Below are 22,849 nucleotides of genomic sequence, written 5' to 3' on the forward strand. Positions count from 1 at the left end.
TTAGTTCACTGTTCAAGTTGCTATTGACGTTTTAAAGCTAGCATATGTTCGGCATGCAACAACTCGTTGCCGGTGAGGGAATATGTCCTTCCAGAGCTTGAAGTAGTTTGAGGATCCACTGATGAAAGTAGAGAATTGCGTAGCACTATCAGAACATCATCTTTTCTTGGAAATGAAAATTATGATACAGGACCATGTGGATGCAGAAATTTTAGTTCAAGCTTGTCGTTACTCATGAACTTCTTCTAAACATATGCTAGCCACCAATTCTTCTCATACACACATGTAACATATGAGGTAATTTCTTCCCATTGTAAAATTTTTGAACTGTGTTTGTTGTTGATTGTAACGGTGGAAAAATTGGATGACGATGAATACTCTTTGACCATCAGTTTCTCAGTAGATTTCGCTAGTGGTTCAAAGAAATGTAATTTTTGTGTACCTGGAATCGGGTTTGCATGGGAAAACCTTTCTTCAAGGTCCGATGCATTTCGTTTAATTTCTTTATCCTCAACATACAAACATTTCACTTATTGTTAAGCTCTTTTCTGCCCAAACAAAAAGTTGCGTTGGTGTTTGAATATGGTCATCAGACACTCTTTGTAGGCTGGCTTTGGCAGCCAAGTGTTTTATGGTACCTCCTACTCCATCACAGCGGCCTTTTCTATGTGATGGTAAAATACAGTAGATTGCCTTTTTACAAGAAACTTAAAAGATTGCAAATATTTGAATAGATGACGTTGAAAGGAGTGAATAGTTACAGTATTGTGTTGAAGAGTATCAGAAATTATGGCCAAACAAATGTGTTTCAGAAAAGTAGATGGATCTTCAGCAGTAGGGAAATTGTGGTAAATTACAATGGGTGAATGGTAGCCTGCATATTTGTCCATGTCCAATGATAACTTTGAGCAGCATCTTGCACAAAAAAGAGTAATTTTCAGCAAAAAAACCCAAAATTATAACAGAGCCATCAATTTGTTGTTTGATTCGATTCAAACTTGCAGATTGTTGCTTAACTATAAAATCATATCTTTGAAGGATCAATAGTTTTTCCAACAGGCTCTCTACAAATTTGTCTAGGGGTCTATTAAGGTTTCCAAATGTGTGCGGTCAATAGTTCAGTTGTTTTTATTTATTTATTTCAACAGACACCCATGCTTTGTATGTGATTGAATCAACGAGCAGGTTTTCTTCAAATATTTCCGTGATCATACGTTTTAGGTCATTGATATGACTACATTTATCGCATAGGCTAGTTCAAGAAAACATTTTGGTTGAGCACTGAGCAGGGTTGCAAGCTAAGCCAGCAAATAGGTGTTTGTAGAGCACTATTGTAAAGAAATGATTCAAATTAACTTTTGAAGCATTGTTTGCACGATGGAAAGAACACAACCGTATTAATGTGCTGCCAAACATCATGGCTATCAATTTTATGCTGGCTTAACCAGCACAAACTATGCAATAGCCAATAGGTAATATATTTTTACATCTGACTGATAGTTTTGTAGTAGAAAGCAAACATTGTTTCAGTAGATCAAGATTCTAGAAGGCACACTGCATTGTATATGACAACCTGAAATCAACATACCATGCATGCACCTTGCCTAGTGTCCTTTCAAGATAGCTACAGTACAGACAAGATAGGCTATACAATGCATCCTAATAGGCTACAATGTCATGCAGAGCAAACTATGGTGAATGTTAGAGCAAGGAAAATGAATTGATTAGAAAACACACAGAATGGTCAAAACACAACACAATATTTTGCATGGCTGTAGAAGAAGAATCAAATTTTAAAAAAAATAAAAAAAATTTTGATTTTGAAAATATATATTTTTGCTATGCTCGTCGGAAGTTTACAACCAAGAACACAACATTCCTATTTCATTATTAAAAAAAGTTTCATAATTTTTAGATAGATTGATAGAGCTTAAAATTATCTTTCAAATGAGCTATCAACCGTGTGTTTGCGATGAAAATTGGCCGATATGAGTAAAAATGTGAAAAATGGCGCCATCAAGTGGTGAAAATGACTAAAATTTCAAATCACTCTATCTCGAAAAGTACTCGACGTAGAAAGACGAAATTTTGGGAAAATGATTTTTTGTTACAGGGCTTCAAATCATGTAATTTTCATTAAAATCTGAGAGATTCGGGTTTTGGTGCTGTGTTGATTTCATTTGTTTTTACCCACATAATAAAATAATTTAGCACGCAATGGGGTTAAATCTTCTGTGATAAAAGCGGTACATAAAGTACATTTTATTGGATGCTTTGTAGTTGCAACAGCACAGTATGTATTAACTTAATTTATGCTAACACCACTGGACTAAAAAAAGCCTTGCAGGTGAAGAAAACATACCAATGCATCAATATTTATGTAGAGTTAATAAAAAGTAGGGTAGACTCAATTGGAAAAGTTGTAACTATCGGTACCATATAATAAAAATCTTACTTTACTGGATACTAGTGATATATACATAAAACAATTAAAACATTGGTGACTTAAGATATACCGGTAGTTTTAAACTTAAACATATAATATATATATACCTTTGTAATTCCAATGAATTGATGTTGCTTGGATTTCAGGAGTAGGGACGTATTCTTCAATAAATTTGTTTCCCTGGAGACGATGCCACAAACATGTCTTGCCACTGCTTCTATCACCACGTATGATTATTTTCACTGAAGATATTTAAAAAATACATCAGTTGGTAACCCGATACAGTAGTATTATTTATGTTGCAGTTTATTAATCAGATATATAGCCTAAGTACGGTAATTATATATGACAATTGACAATACAGACCATATTAACCTACATTCAGAATGGTTCTATATATCGTGGCACTTTTCAAAATAACTTAGAATTTTTGGATCTTATAGGCTAAATCTTTATATTCCTACGACGCTAGCAACATAAGCAAAAGATAATATTGTGAGAGCCTAAAACCTACAAGATCAAGTTTTTAATTTGCTAAGTAATAAACAAAGAAAAAACTGACTACAACAGTACAGGTCATGTCAACCTATATACACATTACACAGGCCTTGCCAACATGCAAACCTACATGTAATATCAATAAATGGAGGCTGATGTAGTGTTAATTTTGTACTCCAGGTGGAATTTAATTATATATATATATGTCTATTTGAAATGATAGTTTTAAGATTCCAAATTGCCAAAGTGCAATCACAGAATCTCATTCTCTAGCCTATCAATTTAGTTTCACTTGAAAAATAACAATTTTTGGGGGCTGTTGCCAGTATATATAGCAGTCTTTTCCGATTTCCAACACATGTACTAAAATCTACTTGATTGGTTTTGTGGCACAGTAAAAATAACACATACGTAGCATAAAATTACACAAAAACTACAAAAAGACAATATTTTTTAACTGCCCTCTAACTATCAATTCTGAGTGCACTAATGTAGCAGATTAACCTCCAGTTAAATTTTAAAGTTTGCACGTTGGCATGGCCTGCAGAAATGCATCTACAAAGTTTAATTTTTTTTTAAATTGATTTTAATCTAAATGTAATGTAGTAGGCTCTTCTGTTGGGTTAGTCGTTAGATAAAGTTACTACATGTGAGTTTTCCAACAATAATGTCATATTTGTTGTTGGATAATTAGCTTGAACATTCATCTGAACCTTGAACATAAAAATTACATGACAGATATTTTTCAGAGTATTAATAGAAATGTACACTTACAATTATACTGTACTCCTTTAGAAAATTTCTTTTGTAAATCTGATCGCATAGTCTGCAGTCCTGCAGGTTTAAGATTTTTTCCTTGAGCCTCATCATTTCGACTTCCTTTCTTTAACCAATTCAACATAATGAAAACAAATGTGATCCAAAAGTTTGAATCAATATGCAAGATGAAGTACACCAGGCGATACTAGTAAATCAACACCCATAAGATCTTCACAAAATTTGCCTACATTGATGACATGTAGCTAAGTTGAAAAGTTAACTGCATTAAACATTAATCAACAACCTAATTCACATCACAAATATTTTACAGTACCAACCACTGTGTGGTGTCAATATGAAAATTTAATGATTTGATCCAATTCAAATTACATTTGGGATGATCTCAATTCAACCTTGAACTAAAGAATTCTGAAAAGCGAGTGGTGAACAGTCAAATTTAACAACTTCTGATTGAATGAAAGAGTGAAAGGGATTCAGAAACGTTTTCTACATTTCAATTTTCGTAGGACCATAAATCAAACAAAAAATCTCTGTTCTCTGGTAAGCATTGCAAAGCCAAGAGTTGCCAGGTTGTTTTTTATAAACAAATTAACCCAAGTGAACAGAAAATGGTAGCCTATTTTGTTTAGTTCAGCTTGTTTTTATTCCTGACCATCACTAGGAAAAACATTATAATATGAGAAAATTAGCAGAGGTCTAGACAAAGGTAGAAGTAGGCTAATAAATTGCAAATGACTTTTGAAAAAAGTTCTCCCACTGTGTGGTGTAACCTTTCCTTTGCAAGGTAATCTGTAAGCAGTGTTGGGCGCGATAACTCATTTTTCAGTTAAGCGATAACGATAATCGATAAACGAAAAATGCCTAAAGCGATAACGATAAACGAAAAATCAAAAAAAAGTTAAGCGATAACGATAAACGATAAAATTATCGCCGATAATGTCCGATAACGATAATTTTTTTCTTGATTAGCGCTGTCCACAATCCCATGCAGCACGAACTCTTTTCATCAACATGACGAAAAATCGAACATAATTACTCTAGTCACTAGTGTAAAGGGACAAAACTTTTTGTAAGTTATGCATGGATAGAATCGCAACAGCGGCAGTAGGTATCGAATCTTTAACCTCTTGATCCAGAATCAAACCACTGAGGCAACCGCCGTGCTTATAATTATAACTTCAGATACCAGTTGGATGCTTTTATCAAAATGAAAATAGGCTACCATAAAAAATTCCAGACTTTGTATTTTGCTTTCTGCTTAAAGGGCTGTTTAGTGTTTACAGCAAAGTCAGCAATAATTGAAAAAATTCCAAAAAACGCAAAATGCTTGAAAATTTATCAGTAGGCCTAATCTTAAGCGTTATTGGTAGTAAAAATGTGCATAGGCCTACTGTAAAATCCATCAAGCTTGTCAAATTAGTCGTGTTTGTTTAAGAACAATAACATAATTATCGTAATTTACTGATAATTTCAAATATTTTTTTTTTTTTGTGAACACTACCATTAAAGCAATGGCAGAACGCTGAGTTGTTGAGATAAGAATTACAATATATAGGCACTGTATTAGTGGGAATAAAAATATTTGATTGAGGTAGGCCTAGGCTATGTCGCATAGGTAAATGAGAAAGGTTATAGGCTACTGTATTTAGCATAATTTTACCACGCAACTCGATGCGCCTACTGTCATGCAAAAACTACTACAAGATGCAAAAACTGTGATGTCGGTCTGCATGTCAAATGCTTCAAGCAATATCATATTCCGCAATGACTTGTTTCAGTGATGTTGTGTTACTTTGCTAATTTTCATCTTTATATTTTTTGAACTTTCATTTCAATAAAATGCTTGATGACAATAATGACATGACAAGACATGAACAAGACATTTCCCATATATCACTTTGAGCGATAAGTAAAATGTAATAACGCAAGCATTACGCACAAGAAACTTGTGAAATTTGATAACGGATTTTCCTAGCGTCTTATACATAGGACGTCTTTTTTCTCAAAAAGTACAAACACAATTAGGAAAAAAATAATTGTGATATATTTTTAGGTCATAATTATGCAATATTTAAATTTTCCGAAATTTTTTTTAAGTAGGCCCTACTTTCACTTTCGGCACAAATGGGTTAACTTTTTAAGTTAAATGGCACTTACGCATTTGGTTATTATTTTTGGATTAAAGTTATATCGCGAAGCTAAAAAAAAATAGATCTTACAGTCTATAACCGATCTTGTGTTGTTATTGTGTGTGAATTTTGTCTTTTAAACTGAGTTTGTGACGTAACCGCACGTCTCAAGGCAAGTTCTTGCAATTTTGGTTAGTCTACTCATCTAAAGATTTAATGCGCTTAAAACAGTAAGTTTCATGTTTTGACGAGAGAGATTTTATTTTTTTACTACAATTAATTACTAAAAACTAACACTTCCAACGAAAAAAGAAAACACAAGAATAAAATAGTTGATCGTGAGGTTTGTTTGTTTGTTTGTTTGTTTATCTTTATCCTGCATTGCGGGAAAGCGGACTTGAGCGCTATGCATCGGTGTACGCCTTCCAACATACACCTGACCCACGCTGCAGCCGACTGCAATGTCTGTTTCCGGTTGTCTACTCTACTTATGACTTAAATTTGGTACTACCCATTACTCGATATCGATCACTAGGTAGAGGCAATTATCGTAAAGTTTCTTGCCCAGAGAAACAACAGCAAGTGCGGGTGGCTGGAGTCGAACATGCAGACTCTCGACTGCGAGTGGCGCGAAAGACCATGTTTCCTATGTAAAAGCGGCCTCGTATTGCGACACTTTCACAAACCACTTGCCAATTTCTTTCGCTTCGCTTCAAAGGAATCTGTACCGCCTGTGCGCTTACATTTTAATTGTAAAATTCCCTCGCGATTGCTGATTACAGCAAAACAACAAGAGACTTGTTGCATGCATTTTATTGCATTGCAATTAGCAACTCTAAAAATTATTGTGTTGTCAGGGCCGTCGCTGCAGGGGGGCGTGCCCCCTCCTTTGACAACGACCTGTGCACACACACTTCAGGCACTGAAGAAGAACTGGTTTTAATATTAGTTTCATTAACTTGGTGGCTAGTAAAAATATTACTTTTCATGGTCTTTCCACTTGTGTATTGATCCGAAATAAAATTTATCGGCGATTATCGGCGATAATCAAATATTGCCTTTGGCGCGATAAACGATAACTGAAAAAATAGTTGAGCGATAACGATAAGCGATAAAAATTTATCGCCGATAATTATCGCCGATAATGCCCATCACTGTCTGTAAGCTACATGTGAAAAGTCTTAGATCCACAAGGTCCCCAATTTTTTCGTGTTTTACGCAGGCTTTTATTGTGCCATACATCAGAATAACCCCAAGTACATTTTTATTCTCGAATAGTTTTAAATTCCTTAGGAATGGAGAAAAATGTGCATTTGGTAACAATTATTAACTCTCGGCTTATTCTGAAGCATAATTTGGATGACAATTGACATGTTAGTGGTCTTGTAGTCTCTCCAGTTAGGACAAAAATTTAGTTCAACTATTACAGTGTTGATGGAACTTGACTTGCACTACAGATTTTAAACATGCACCATCCCTATTTCTAGCAAATAAAACATCAATTGATTGATTGAAAACGAGAAAATAAAACAAGAAAAGGTGAAGCATTGATCACAACAAAAAATCTCTCAATTTTAGTCTCAAAAGCAAGCCATCAACTTAAAACAGCTGAAGTTGCAATAAACAATCCAAAAAAAAGCAACTCAAATGTGTAAAAACATACGGTACGCAAACAAATAAACAAGTCCAAATTTAAAGAAAAACGGGCATGTATAAATTGTTCAATTCCTGGAAGGTTAGGCCAGTAGCCTACAATTAATAGGCCTAGCCTAATGGTTGGCTAATTAGGCTATGACCCAGAGAAAGGTTTGCACATTTTCAATTGATAGCTATGAGGTTTTCTCAGGGCCGTGTTAACCGCCCCCGTACCCCTGGCTGAGGGGGAAACGGCTGATTAGGGGCCCACTCATTTTAGCCTGTCTAAGGTTTTTTGACTGGGTAAGAAAAAAAAATACAGCTCGATAATCTATAGCTAATTAAATCATGCAAGGCCGTAATTACTGCTTTCCAAATCACTGTCTGGGGGCCTACCTTTAAGTAGGAGCTCACTCATATTTAGTTCGTGCAGCGTTTTGCGGCTTTAAATTTTACAATCTTCTTCTGCGGCTTGAAATTTTACAAATTTTCTTTCATTTTTTAAAATTTTCCGCTCGCTTCGCTCGCTCAACCCCGTTTCGTTTATCTCGGCGATACTGGGCAAGCATAGTTGGGGATTAAGGGAGTGAAAAGTTGTTTGTGTCTAAAATAAACTAACAAAATGATGCAATATTTCGAAATAAACACTGCTCACTCAAATAGTTAGCGCGTCAAATAGTATTCGAAATAAACACTGCTCACTCAAATAGTTAGCGTTAGCGCGTCACTTCTGGAACGAAGAAGCTTCAAGATCAAGCGGCGCTGGTTCGACTCTCGGGGTGTGCGCTTGAGCAACGCACGTTAGGGACTGTTCTCCATTCAGCGGCATCTAATGGATGGAATAATTCCTCGGCAACAAGACTTCAACAATCACAAACTTCACTCTATCAATCTCGGTGACCAGGCCTGCGTCAGTGATTCAAAGCCTCTACAAGTATGCGAAACTGCCAGGATTAAGCTCTGCAAGAAGCTTTCCCAGTCCGAGGATAAAAATTCAATCAATCAATCGATAGTCTAATTCAGTGGAATTCACAAGTTTTGAAACGACACACTTAGAAGAACTTGCTGAACTCGCGATGCACCTATGACGATTGATGACATTGGCGAAATTATGTTATGAGCTTTATGTTGGCACACAGCATCAAAAATCAGTAATTTATATGTTGATCAAAAAATCAATATAAAATTTTATCAAAAATTAATAAAAAATTTGAAACCGTTACAAACAATTTGTCCTTTTTTCATTTCTAATTAATATTCATTCGTTATAATCTTTGTCATTGCAAAACTGTGAGTGGTGATAGACTGCTAACTAACGTTTGCATTTCTAAGTTAAGTACTGATCAATAGACTGCTGTCTCAAAAGAATTAAGTTGAACAAAGCCTAATTAAAAAAATAATTCATTAATATGATATTTTTTTAGTTAGAAAACCAAACCTTGGTGCAATGTCCTTTGAAATTTCAAACGACGCATCAATTCTTTGTGAAGTACAGTTTGAAAATCACGGTAATACACAAATAAAGCACAACCAACCAATTTTTAAATTTCGTAGTTTAAGCTATCAATCATGCTGCAAACTCGAAAACTTTCAAGGACCCCTTGAAATTGCTTTGCGGACCCCTTGGGGTCCGCGGACTCCCGGTTGAGAACCACTGCTCTAGTTAATTAATAGCGCAATGATTAAATTGATAAATTTCAATGTGAATCGAGATAGGTTAAGAAATGAAAATGTTATCTGCAAAAGTGGGGGCATCTCAGATAAAATTTTGGAAGTTCTAGCCTGCTGAAAGGCTATCGCAGCACACTAGGCTATACAAACTTTCAAGAAGTAAATTATTGAAATCCTTCTGTGGTTGTAAATCAACAAAATTTGAAATAATGGATAAACTTAAATTTTAAACAAAACTTCTAGCGTATCCCAATCCAATTTTAATTTCATGAATTTGGCTACATAGGCTATAACTTACAAAACAGGGATTGCGTCTTGGCAAAAAAATATTACTCCTAAAACTGCCTAAAAAGTGACTAAAACAAGATTGTATTTTTCAAAATTTTCTGGGAGGAAAGCCCCCCCTCACTCACCTCTTTTCCGTTTCATTTATTTGGACATTTATGTTTTGCTTTGCGTTGTTAATTTATGTTATAAATTTTACTTTGTTTAAACTCTAGCCTAGGGTGGTCCTTATATGTTCTACAAAAAAAACAATATGACGAATGTCTCTTTACTCTTCTACAATAGTCTGTCTTTCTGATTCTCAACAAGAGCAGCTTTAGTTATGTGGGGCAGTTTCTTTCGGTGCTCAGCCACTACTTGGAGGATAAATTGTGTTTGTTCCTCTGATTTTGTCCGCAACCCATTATATTCCTGAATGAGGGCTACACCCCTCTCTGCTGTGTCGTTCGTAACACGAAGTGTTCCAACAGTTTTCTGGGCCTCAATGAATGCTGGCAAACTGGACCATAAATTAGGATCTTCTTCTAGAAATGAAGTTGAAATACTCAAAGTCTCAAAGAAATTCTTTGTGTTTTTTGTGACAAAGTCAGGGATCTCCTTCGTTGGTATGTCTTGGTCTGACAAACTGACTTGCTTGGCTGGATGTTCTGCTCCTTGTTCAACCAATGCCTGAACCATCTTTTTCTTGTCTTCTAAAGAAATGGAGGCATCAAAGAATGAAAATCCAATAGTTTCTTCAGACAGGTACCAAAAGTGTTGTTTCAGTTTCTTTAGGGCAGCGAGTGATACTTGGTTACCAGATGCCAACAATTCTTTAGCTAGTTGGAGGTCATTCTTTGGAGCTGAATTTCCAAGAGGAGAAGAAAACCAGGTTTTAATATAGAACTTCACTGCAAAGATACATAGGTCTTTGAGACCCTTTAGCTCACGCTTAGTCAGGCAAAATCCACTGTTTCGGAAGATGAATATCTTCATGGTGTAAATGAGACGAGACATAAATCTTGCTCGGTGCATGGCTCCAGGCTTCCTGAATCTTATCCCTTCAGGTGGAAATCCCTCTAAGAAGATAATCGTGATTTCAAGAAGTTCTCTGTAATCATCTCTGAGATGTTTGCTGTCTAGCTGCTCCTTGGCATAGGACAACACCCTCTGCTGAGTTTCAGTATCCAATTCAGCAAGTACAACTTCATCCTGAATTCCAGGAGTGTAGTCATGATGCTTAACCTTAGGCCAGAACTGCTTAAACCTCTTGAATAGCTGTATTTCTGGGGCAAAGATGAAGGGCCAAAGCAAGACGAAAACACCTCCTCAAGTATAATCTCATGAATATGGTGGCGGCATGCCAGATACAGAGCATCATGTTCAAGCTTTGCTTCAAGAAGTGCACAAGCTCCTTTAAGTCGCCCAGTGTTGGCTGCTGTGGTGTCAAAGCTGAAGGCCTTAATGTCTTCCCTGATATTCCACTCATCAACAGTCTGGATTATGGCATCACATATGGCCTGTCCTGTTCCAAATGGAAGTTTAGGTACTGCTAGAAGCTGATCAACGCCATCAGAAGAAACTATAATGGGCAGTCTATCAACTTTCTCATCTGTCAAATCAAGCATCAGCTTTCCATCCCAGTGAATCGTTAGTGGTTTTCCATAACTCTGAAACGCTGCTTTCAGGTCCCTTGACCTATCTTCACGATACTTTCTACGATATCGTCGAAGAGAAGAACGGTTAATAGCAAATTCTGAAAGATTCAAACCTGTTGCAAATAGCACAGATGCTACAGTGTGAACTGCATGCCTATCGCTGATCCTACCTCTGTCAAGAGAAGCAAGGACATCTGGTTTGAAAGTTTTCTTTTTGCCACGTTTTTGAAGAGGTGAAGGTCTGAAGTCAGATGATGAAGGTCGTATGAAATCTTCGTCTCCTTGTGAATCCTCTTCACTTGAAGAAGAGCTGCTCTCTAGAACAACTTTATCAAACAATTCCTTCCTGGCTTCGTCACTAGCAATTTTCCGTTTCTTTATTTGTTTCACTCTTGTTGCCTTTTCATTCTCTCTTTTCTTCAGCTACTTGTCCAATCCTGCCATATACCCTCTCCGGGTCTGCTACTATTCGGTGAGTCCGATTCGGTGAGTTCCTAACCTCTAACCCCTAACCCTAAAACGGCAATGATAATTAGGCTACGGTACCCGATAATTTAAAAAAAAAATTGAAAAAATCCCCCGTTAAGGGATCGGACTCACCGAAACGGGCCATTCCGACCCTCTCCTGCCAGGTTCCCGTTGAGCAACCAAAAATTCTATGTCCTTTTAAATGTCAATCATTTCGAGAGCATTGCCATGAGAAACATCAAACAAATTTGGATATTCTGCAGTGAAGATTTCTTCATTCATTTTCTGCGTGTCGGTCTTTCTATTCTTATTCTTTTTTAGGTTCTCCCATGCTGTGATAAGACCATCCAACTTCTTAATTGCTCTTCTTTCATCCCGTACTGGAATCTTTGCTCGGCTCCAGTATGCGAAAAGTTTCTGGATAGTATGCTTGGTTGCCTCCCTTTTTGTTTCCTTCATGATCTTTAGCCAGTAAAAGTACACGGCGAGAGCATCATGCACAGATGGAAATTTTGAGCCAGTATACTCATCCTTCACTGGCCCAACTAAGTATATCTCAGACTGTTTTCTTGTAGATTCTGCCATTCACGCTTACAGTACCTGAAAAAACAAGACTATTATATTATTATTAATCAGGCTGCTACAATATTCAGTATAGCCTACTCAGCAGGCAAAACACGGCGCAGAGTGAAGACATAGCATTGTGACATCACTCAGTACGATTAGGCTGCACATGAGTTCGGCGTGTCTATCTCGTGATCACGGCGTGGAAAAGAAATGCCAAATTTTTTTATAGTTTGAAAGATTTGAAATAAGGATCCCCCTATAATAACTATCGTTATTAACTTCTCATTTGCTACATGCGAGCCCCCAGTAGAATGAAAGTGCAGTAACACATGTGCATCCATGCCTCAATGCTATTACCGACATAAGCCGTTATGCGTAGAAAGTTTAAGCTCTTTGAGCACATCTTAGACGTCGATAACTTTTTTTTTAAATTTGAGGTTTTCCATTTTAACCACATTGGAACAGCTTGAGAGGGAGCCCACTTAAAAATTCAAAAGTTGACAAATAAGGACCACCCTACCTAGCCCTTTCCTACTTTTTCTAGATCCCATTCTGCATTGTCGACATAACCCATTAACTTTTTTTTTCTATAACATCTTAAAAGTTGTTTATAGCCTACTCTTTGCTAAAATGATGAATGCAAATTTTTCACTACATTCAAAGACTTTGCCGCCCCAAACGCTTTCTGGTTCTATTTTTAAAAGCAATCGTTATAGGCTACATAGGAGCCCATTATTAAATTTCGAGGAGGGGTCGAGATGGTGCTCATATGGCCCTAGGCAGTGATGGGCATTATCGGCGATAATTATCGGCGATAAATTTTTATCGTTTATCGTTATCGCTCAATTATTTTTTCAGTTATCGTTTATCGTTATCGCCAAAGGCAATATTTGATTATCGCCGATAATCGCCGATAAATTTTATTTCGGATCAACACACAAGTGGAAAGACCATGAAAAGTAATATTTTTACTAGCCACCAAGTTAATGAAACTAAAATTGAAACCAGCTCTTCTTCAGTGCCTGAAGTGTGTGTGTAGCCTACAGGTCGTTGTCAAAGGAGGGGGCACGCCCCCCTGCAGCGACGGCCCTGACAACACAATACTTTTTAGAGTTGCTAATTGCAATGCAATGAAATGCATGCAACAATTCTCTTGTTGTTTTGCTGCAATCGGCAATCGCGAATGAATTTTACAATTAAAATGTAAGCGCACAGGCGGAACAGCTTCCTTTGAAGCGAAGCGAAAGAAATTGGCAAGTGGTGTGTGAAAGTGTCGCAATACGAGGCCGCTTTCAAGTAAGCATTGCAGCAGAAAGAGAACTCCGATTGCAGCATCGTGCATTTTACCGCACTTTTCAAGATCAAGACTCTGGAGAGTGAGATTTTATTGCATAGCCTAGGCTTAGATTAGGGGCGTAGCAAGTTAAAAGTTGTTCCTGTTTAAAGTAAAAGAAAATTTTAAGGCATACATCTCGCCAGAGCAAAAAAAGTAGGGAGGGGGGTCACCTGCCCAAAGTGAGAGAGCACCAAAATGTTAACCTAATGAACAAGTCATAAAAAAGCCGGTCACATAATAAACGCCATAAGTTTTCGTGGGGCAACAATATTATGAATGCTGAATGGTAATTTTGCAAATCAGAGTTAACAAATAACTAATCAACATAATAAGAAATCGGTTTATAAGGAGAGGCCATAGAGACAAAAACGTAACAAATAATAGCCTAGTGAATTTGGATGAAAAATCATTTAAAATTCAGCCAGAAAACTGGGAAGTGCTGCAAACTCACTCAGTGGAATCCGAGGATCGGAAGCTCAGGGAGTCTATCAAGCGGCGTACGCAGGATTTTCTCAAGGAGGGGGGAGCATTGACAATAGCGTAACCAGGAATTTTGAAAGGGGGGGGGGGTTTGACGACCGCCGGCGTTTTCGTCTAAGACGACACCCAGCGGCGGGGGGCGGCGGGAGTTTTTGTCTAAGACGACACCCAGCGGTAGGTGGATTGGGCCATGTATTTCGTATTGGCTTAATCTATAAAACAACATTGTTAATTGCTTTGACAGTGCAATCCAAAACATATTAAATGTCTTAATTTACGTCGTTAACTAGGGGAGAGTGGGGGAAGTTGGGCCGTTTTTCACATTTTTGAATGTAGATCACTCAACTCTAATTCGATTCATTATGATCTTAATCCTTCGAGTAATTTTTTTTGAATTTTGAATTTATTCTAAGTCTTTCAGGCAAAAAGGTATTAAGGTTTAAAAAACGATAACTTTTCGGCCCAATGTACCCCTACCCCTGGGGTATATTGGGCCGTGCATGGGGCACGTTGGGCCGGTGTGCAGAACAATAAAGAAATAACCATACTAAATCAGTGTTAACTGCAAATGATGAATTAATATCATAAATGGACACTTTCCCGAAAGGACACTTTCCTAACAGAACACTTGCCCGAAAATAAAGTGTATTTTATGCAATGTTCTTTCAGGGAAGTGCAATTGCTGGTAATGGTCCTTTCGGGCAAGTATCATTTTGGACAAGTGTCCTTTTGGGCAAGTGTCCTTTCCGGCAAGCGTCTTTCGGATAATTGTGTACAGGTTCCCATAATTACAACAAAACATTTTTAAACAAACAATGCAGAAATAGGTCGAAAATCAATGTTTTTCAAAGTGGCCCAACTTACCCCAACAGCAGCCATATTGTTTTGTACAACTTTCCAGACTGACCTGTGAAAGATTCGACAAAATTGAGTACCATAAACTGACACTTAACCCCTGGCGATATAAATATGTATGAGCCACAAGTATAGCACTTTCAGTTACAGTTCTGCATGCTTACGTTTCAAGTAACTTAGATAATTTTTCAAAAAAACACTAAAAACTAAACTTTCTTACTTCACTCATGAACGGTGACTGCAATCAACTTCACCTCACCAATGTATGATCTGAGAACGAAACGGCATCACATGACGCCATCACGTGACATGCAGTGATTGTGTATCGCAAAATATACGGGTGGCCCAACGTGCCCCACCGGCCCAACTCTCCCCACTCTCCCCTACTAAAACATTTTGAAGGGGGGGGGGGGGGCATGGCCCAATCCCCCCTGCGTACGCTAGTGAGTCTATCAGAGAGTTTTTGGCATAAAATGGCTAATTTTAACTTTGAAAAATCCAATATTGTGGTTCCGATATAAATTTCGTTTGATTTTGCGTTTTTTGGAATTTTTTCAATTATTGCTGACTTTGCTGTAAACAATCCTGCAGAAAGCAAAATGCAAAGTTTGGAATTTTTTATGGTATTTTCATTTGATTTAATTATTTTGCCTACTGCACGTAAGCGGCAGTGTAGGGGAAGGTCTAGTTAGTTGAGCCAGAAATCGATTTTTCTGCAATAAAAATTTAACGACAAACTTTACCAAAAATCCGAATCCATCATGATAAATTTCAGTCTTATGCGGTTCTTGTGAACAAGTTTGTGTTTGCGACTGACCCCGATTTATATCATTTATCGGCATTTTAAAATTGAAATTTAGCCGGCTCAAATGATACCCTAAATTTTACGGTTGAGCCACCCGTTGTTCACGGTTGATCCACCATTATTTCACTTCGAAAAGATATCCCAAAACAGAGCTCAATCTGCATCAAACACAATAAACTCTTCTCTTGAACATCTTGCAAATAAACAATCAAAAAAAGTTTAAACTGTGTATTGTGTCTAGTGTCTTAAAATGAAAGAACAGTGAACACTGAACGAACAGAAATTTATATTTCTGAAAACACTGAGAATCATTGAATAGGAAACTTTGCACGAAGGTGCTTTTACCTTTCTGAAACGATTTCGCAAACTTTGTGAAGAAAACGAACATTAGCAACCAGTGGCGTTGCTATCGAGAAAAATATAAGGGGGGAGTGCTAAAAAAATTACCCTCAAACTGGCGCTTTACAGAAAAAACTACTCTTATGGAAGTTTAAGGGGGGTAGTGGACCGCCCCCGGCTAAGACACCAGTTCTACGCATCAATTACAGTACAGTACAACAAAATTAGGGCAGTACGTAAGGACCATCGGCTCATAAACTACATTCCTTATGATAAAGGCATGGCTCAACCGTGAACATTGCAAGTGGCTCAACTGTTAACATCGCCGCCATTTTCAAAATTCATGAAAAATTGCCAAGAACCAACTGGCTAATCAAGCAACGAGAACTACTAAAACAAAGAGTAAGTTACCCTCACCTATCCCAGTATTTCCATTAAGACAACGATGAAACATCGTAGGAAAAAATAACACATTTCCTATTTTTCTCAAAACTACTTTTACCTACCATTTTACATTTAACTGATTCACAATTTTTCTGCTTGTAGAAAATCCCTAAAACTACATGTGCTGATGGACTTCAAGTTTTTCCATATTTTCGTTATGAAACGGTTGACTAATCATGCACGACGTTGCGATAAAACCGGATGGATCAACCGTTACCCGGCTCAACTAACCAAACCTTCCCCTAACTCAATTGATAAAAGCATCCAACTGGTATCTGAAGGTATAATTATAAGCACGGCGGTTACCTCAGTGGTTTGATTCTGGATCAAAAGGTTGAAGCTTCGATACCCACTGCCGCTGTTGCGATTCTATTCATGCATAACTTACAAAAAGTTTTGTCCCTTTACAGTAGCCGATATTATGTTCGATTTTCGTCATGTTGATGAAAACAGTTCGTGCTGCATGGGATGGGGCAGCGCTAATCAAAAAATTACCGTTATCGGCGATAATTTTATCGTTATCGCTTAACTTTTTTTTGATTTATCGTTTATCGTTATCGCTTTAGGCATTTTTCGTTTATCGATTATCGTTATCGCCTGAAAAATGAGGTATCGCGCCCAACACTGGCCCTAATTCAGGGGTTCTTAAACTTTGTTTTAACGCGGACCCCTTAGAAATAATTTGATTTGCGTGGACCTCCTTTGTGGCCTAGTCCAAAACTTTTTTGATCAGCATGAATTGGACATATCGCAATAAAATTAAAATGAATTGGTAACAAAATTTATGCGAGCCATGGCTCTCTTTACCAAAAGAGGATATGCTTGCGTCAACGAACTCCAATAATAATCGCCAATACTTTTCGAATTGAAGGACATTCTTAATGATTCCATTGCCCTTAGTTCAATAAACTCATCTTTTGCAAGGTCCTCATCACTGATAGATTCCAGTTCAACGAGGAAAGGGTAACATATCCATGCTGTATTTTTAATATCCTTTGCGGCTAAGCAGTAACCTTTGAAAGAGTTTTACAATGCTTCCAAATGTTTGCACATGTCTGTGTGCAGAGAAGATGGTAGAGCATTACAAACTGCAGTTTCAATTTGAAGCATCATTTCTTACAACGTTGAGATATTAGAATGTAGTTGTTAGTTTCCAATCTCCTTTTCCACAGAGGTAACATGTCCTGAAAAGCTTTAAGTTTTTCAGAAGCGTCCTTACTTGAAACGGCAGGGCCTTGAATAGAACGATGTACCGGTACCTCATTCATATGACTGATATGAGCGAAACATCCGCCAAGTAAGCTAACCCTTGAATAAACTCTTCACTGTTAAACTGCTTTGAGAGTTCAATATTTTTGTCTCTTAGAAAAAAGAAAAAGCGCTTCAAAACTTGTCCCCTTGACACCCAGCGAACTTCTGTACCAGTGTTATAGAAGAGAACTTCATGTTCCGCTCCAATTTCCTGACATAACCTCTTGAATATTCGATGGTTCAAAGCACAAGCTCTGATAAAATGAACAATTTTCACATTACCAGACAAAATTTGTTGGGAGAGTTTTCGATGCTAATGCATGGCGATGTAAAAAGCAATGAGCAACGATGACCTGAGGAAAATCATCAGCGTTGTTTCAACTTAATCTCTTTTCGTTTGAAAAATTTATTCCATTTTTTGAATTATACACTAAGATTTCCATTGGGCCTTCATGGACCCCCTAAAACTAGTCCGTGGACCCCTTGGGGGTCCACGGACCCCAGTTTAAGAACCCCTGCCCTAGGTTCTCTTAACTTGCATTGAGTAGTTAGACTAGGCCAGGGCTACTCAACTAATGTTAGCAAAGGTCCATTTTAACAAGTTGAATATTTTTGCGGTCCGGTGAATATTTCATAATGCAACCACGAAAATTAAACAACCAGTAGCCTACGAGCACTGAAACACTCTTCAGGTAGTATGTAACACGACTTGAATTTTTGTCTGACACAAACAAAGAAATAAAAAAGGAACAAATGCATTGTGTTTCTTTGTAGTGTAGCTGTGTGAAACGCACATCGGAGAAGACGGCAAAGCGTTGGTGGGTCTGGGGGCGAAGCCCCCAGCTCTTTGGATAATCACAAAAAATTGCTTTTCCCTAATGGAAATCTGTTTAAAGAGGCCCTAAAATGAAGCAACGAGGGTTATTTTTCCAGAAGCCCGAGGTCCACCTTCAACACCTAGAAGGTCCGGATTCGGACCGCCAGTTGAGTAGCCCTGGACTAGGCTGTATTTTATTATTATTTATTTGCAATCAGACTCAAAGTTCATAGAATTCAAATTTTTAACAGTCATCACACAAAATATCAGACTAACACAACATCAAGCAGGCTACATCAAACAACGTACAAAATACTGTTGTAGTGAATATAAAATGTAGAATTAAAGTAGTAATCAGAAGACACAACATTGCGCAAAAGTGGATTAATTGATCTTTTGCAACGTTCTACAAATGCATAGCAATTTTTTCTTAATAGAGCATCAAATGTTAACACGTCGTTCTGTACCTGATACACTCTAGCACTGTCGCATCTCGACAAATTGTGGATAATTCTTCATGTGAATAATTCTTCGATCGTGTGCAATTGGTGATGGTAACTATAGGCTGTGGCTTACATTGCACAAGTTCCCATATTGACAAGGTGACAACGAGAAGACCACAAGGTATTAGTGGTCAATTGCCACCATTGCCATGGCAATAACATTTTTTTAAATTTATGTGTTAACATATCAGTTTCTTTTTGCTGCATAGTTTGCGGGGTTTGCCCAATTTAAAGACGTCCTCCAAATTTGCGGGAAAACCATAAGGTTGGCAAGGCTGAGTGCGGCTTGGGCTATAACAAAAGTTTCATTTCGTGAGTTCAATTGCAAGGTAAAAGTTTGTTTCTTCACTACCGTCATTTTATTAGGTTTTCTGTCTATATTTCTATTTTCGTTTTCTCTTTGCTGTGACTCTAAATTTCCACAACTCAGGTTACAATGTTGTCTCAAAAACTTTGCAATTTTTTCAAATGCAATACACTTGTAGAGATCCAGTGCTAATTCTTCATTGTTTTCTACACATTTTCTACGTGACATTTGCGTCATTGAAGCCCACATGTTTTAAAAGAAAAAATTGGCTATAGTATTTTATTTTCAACTTTAATTAGATGCGTGGATACTTCTCTTTGGACAGTCCTTTTTGATAATGTGTTGTGATAACCTCGTTTCCAAATCTACTTTCGATTTCTGACTCGGACTTTGCTTTCACAGTGCATATAGCCTATCTAGTCAGTCACTGTCACTTTTTACGTTCATTCAACTTTGGCGCACGTTGTGTCAACGTGGAAGAAGACAATAGTGTCCTGGGTAACTTATATGACTTACTTAGGCTACGACCTTATTGAACATCTAGATTCTAGAATCTCGATTTAATATATTTTTAATTATCCTACTTTGGTTTGGGCATAACCCCAGCTAGCAAGCCCAACAAAGGCGTAATAAAATTTTTAGTCGGCACTTAGGCTATGGGAACAACATGTGGAATATTTATGGTCACAAATAGGTTAGGGTTAGTTTTTCATGACAGGGAAATCTGGAAAGCTTACTGAGGGATATTGTTGGCAACTGTGTCCTTGTTTTGATTTCTTTTTGGGTCATATAGCCTACCGTCGTTTCACTTAGACCAGTGATTCTCAACTTGGGGGTAAATTACCCGGGGGGTAATTTTCTTGTTTTTGGCGGGTAACGAGACCCGATTTAGAAGCAGTGAAGAAGGTGAAGGTTGTGAACTTTATAAAAGCGAAGGAATTGAACAGCCGTCTTTTCAAGGAACTGTGCAAGAAGATGGGAGAAAGATACAAAGCATTACTGTACCACACAGAAGTACAATGAGCAATGACTGTCTCGTGGCAAAGTGATTACCCGCCTGGTCGAACTTCGTGAGGCTGTCCATGTTTTTATGATAGAAAATAAGTCCGTCTTGGCTGAATACTTCTCTAACCAACAGTGGATTTCTCAGCTGTGCTACCTGGCTGATATCTTTGGTAAATTGAACAAAGGCAATCTGTTAATTCCGTGCGCGGACATTTTGCTGAAAGACATTTTGCCGAAACCCATTTTGCCGAAAGACATTTTGCCGAAAGGACATTATGCCGAAGGACATTTTGCCGAATGGACGAATTGCCGAAAGGACTAATTGCCGAACGGACTAATTGCCGAAAGGACTAATTGCCGAATGGACAAATTGCCGAAACAATTTGGAAAAAAATTACTTTGAAGTGACACAAAGTCTCGTTACTATGCAAGCAGTGCTTTTGAAATAGAATCACTTTGCTACGTTTTGTTTGCCTAAAAATTACTTTGAAGCAACACCAAGTCTCGTTACTATGCAAGCAGTGCCTTTAAACTGGTAATTATTTTGAAGTGACACCAAGTCGCAAGTCTCATTGCTATGCAAGCAATGCCTTTGAACTGATAATTATTTTGAAGTGACACCAAGTCTCGTTACCATGCAAGCAGTGGCTTTGAAATACTGTAGTAATTACTTTGCTACTGTTGTTTGCCTAAAAATTGCTTTATATACAGTATCCACAATTTTTGGAAATCAGTATTAGTTTGAAGTGACACCAAGTCTCATCTATAAGTATAGGCTATAGGCTATGCAGTCTCCTCAGGTTTTGGAGATCAGTATTAGACGTTCGCTTATACATATAACACTTCTGTCGGATACTTACGCGCTGTCGCACATAATTTGTGAGTGAAATCTGTTTGTGAATGACATTTATGTGTTATTAGGTTATGATAATACATAAAATGCATTTGTATAATTTCGGCAATTTGTCCATTCGGCATTTAGTCCTTTCGGCAATTAGTCCTTTCGGCAAAATGAGTTTCGGCAAAATGTCCATTCGGCAAAATGTCTTTCGGCAAAATGTCTTTCGGCAAAATGTCCGGGTACCGTTAATTCAAGGCAAGAATGTAACTGTGATCGACACCAAAGTAGCCGTAGCAGCATTTATCGCAAAGGGTAAATAGTGGAACAAGCCAGTTGGAAAAGGCACAGTGGCGCAGTTTCAGACTCTTGACATGTATCTTGAAGGCAATGGACTTGAGTTGACAGCGGCGTTGAAGGAGGACATAGCTGACCACTTAGCCCAGCTAGCCAAGAAGATGGACAACTACTTTCCTAATTTCGACACGGCTAGTCTCCAATGGTAGGCTACACTGCTGAGCCCTTCACATGTGATGACAGCTAGGTGGGTGATGAGGACTTTCCGGCAAAAAGAAGAATTTATCACTCTCCGAATGAACGAAGCGTTGAAACTTGATTTCAAGGGGAAAGGCTTAGAACCCTTCTGGTTTAGCAGACTCCAGGACGCACCAACATTAGCGACACGGGCATTAAATATCCTGACATCTTTTTCAACAACGTATCGCTGTGAACAAGGATTTTCAACTGTCTTGGGAATGAAGACAAAGAAGAGTAATCGCCTGAATATCGAAAGCGACGCAAGAATTGCCCTCAGTACCACAAAGATCAGGATCACAAAGCTGGCGGCTGAAGTCCAGGCCCAACCTTCGCATTGAATGTTTACCACGCATTGGCATCTTGTATTCATAATTGCATTGCATTTTGATTGTCATAGTTAGCCCTTTGAAGTCCATAGCAATAAACACTTTTGTTTTTAAAAATTGATCGTGGGGGTAATTGGCTCACTTCAGAGTGGAGATTAGGGTAGGGCTACCATACGTCTTCTTTTAAGAGGATTTGTCCTCTTTTTTCAAGAAAAATGAACTGTCCTCCGAGGACACTAAAAAATGCTCAAATGTCCTCTTTTTTGACAGTTTGGGTTTTCTTGCTTATATTTTCAACGGGATTATATTGCTTGATGACGTTTCAGCGACGGCTTGTAGGCTATTTGTTTTCTAAACATTTTGTATAGGCCTACCAATGGAACATGCTGATTCATAAATTCTACAAGAAACTGGTGCATTTTATGGAAGTGTTATTGAACGTTCATTCATTGCCTGGTTCACTGTAAGATGTTAAACGACATTTTAAAGGGCATGCTCACACTTTCACAAAAAATTATTCTTTTACCTACATACGTTTTATATTGATTCAACGCTTGTAGACGTTGTTGATTAACAACTCAATTTGGTTCGTTTGTTACTTAAAACAAATCGAAACGAATGTCTACAAGTGCAATGTGTAATTGTGTATAACACCTAACCTCCAGCAAAAGAAATCGTGGCATTGATAGGCAGGGCCCACAAGAGGGGGGGACAACCGGTGCATTGCACCGGGGCCCGGTGAGTTCAAGGGGGCCCGACAAAATATCTAAATTCACGCGTTAAAGTTGATTTCAACAATTTTGCATAAAATATTGTTTTTTATATTAGTTCCGTATGTCGATTGGGCCCCCTGGTGGGTATGCCCTTTTTTAAAACTACAGAATTTTCAA

At 37.7% G+C, this 22,849-nt stretch overlaps 1 protein-coding gene across 1 annotated transcript in view; it reads right to left on the reverse strand.

Moving 5' to 3' along the window:
* The window catches only part of LOC145774684 (rab-like protein 6), a 37,383-nt gene extending 33,421 nt beyond the window's left edge, over positions 1-3,962 (reverse strand). The window contains exons 1-2 of the mRNA XM_082585979.1: positions 3,719-3,962; positions 2,554-2,688 (exon numbers count right to left, since the gene is read on the reverse strand). Of these exons, the coding sequence (XP_082442105.1) occupies positions 2,554-2,688; positions 3,719-3,845 (262 nt within the window). The 5' untranslated portion in view covers positions 3,846-3,962. The remainder of the gene's footprint in view (positions 1-2,553; positions 2,689-3,718) is intronic.
* Positions 3,963-22,849: the final 18,887 nt, after the last annotated feature.

Source organism: Aplidium turbinatum, chromosome 7 (genome assembly GCF_918807975.1).
Source record: "Aplidium turbinatum chromosome 7, kaAplTurb1.1, whole genome shotgun sequence".
NCBI classification, from domain to species: Eukaryota; Metazoa; Chordata; class Ascidiacea; order Aplousobranchia; family Polyclinidae; genus Aplidium; species Aplidium turbinatum.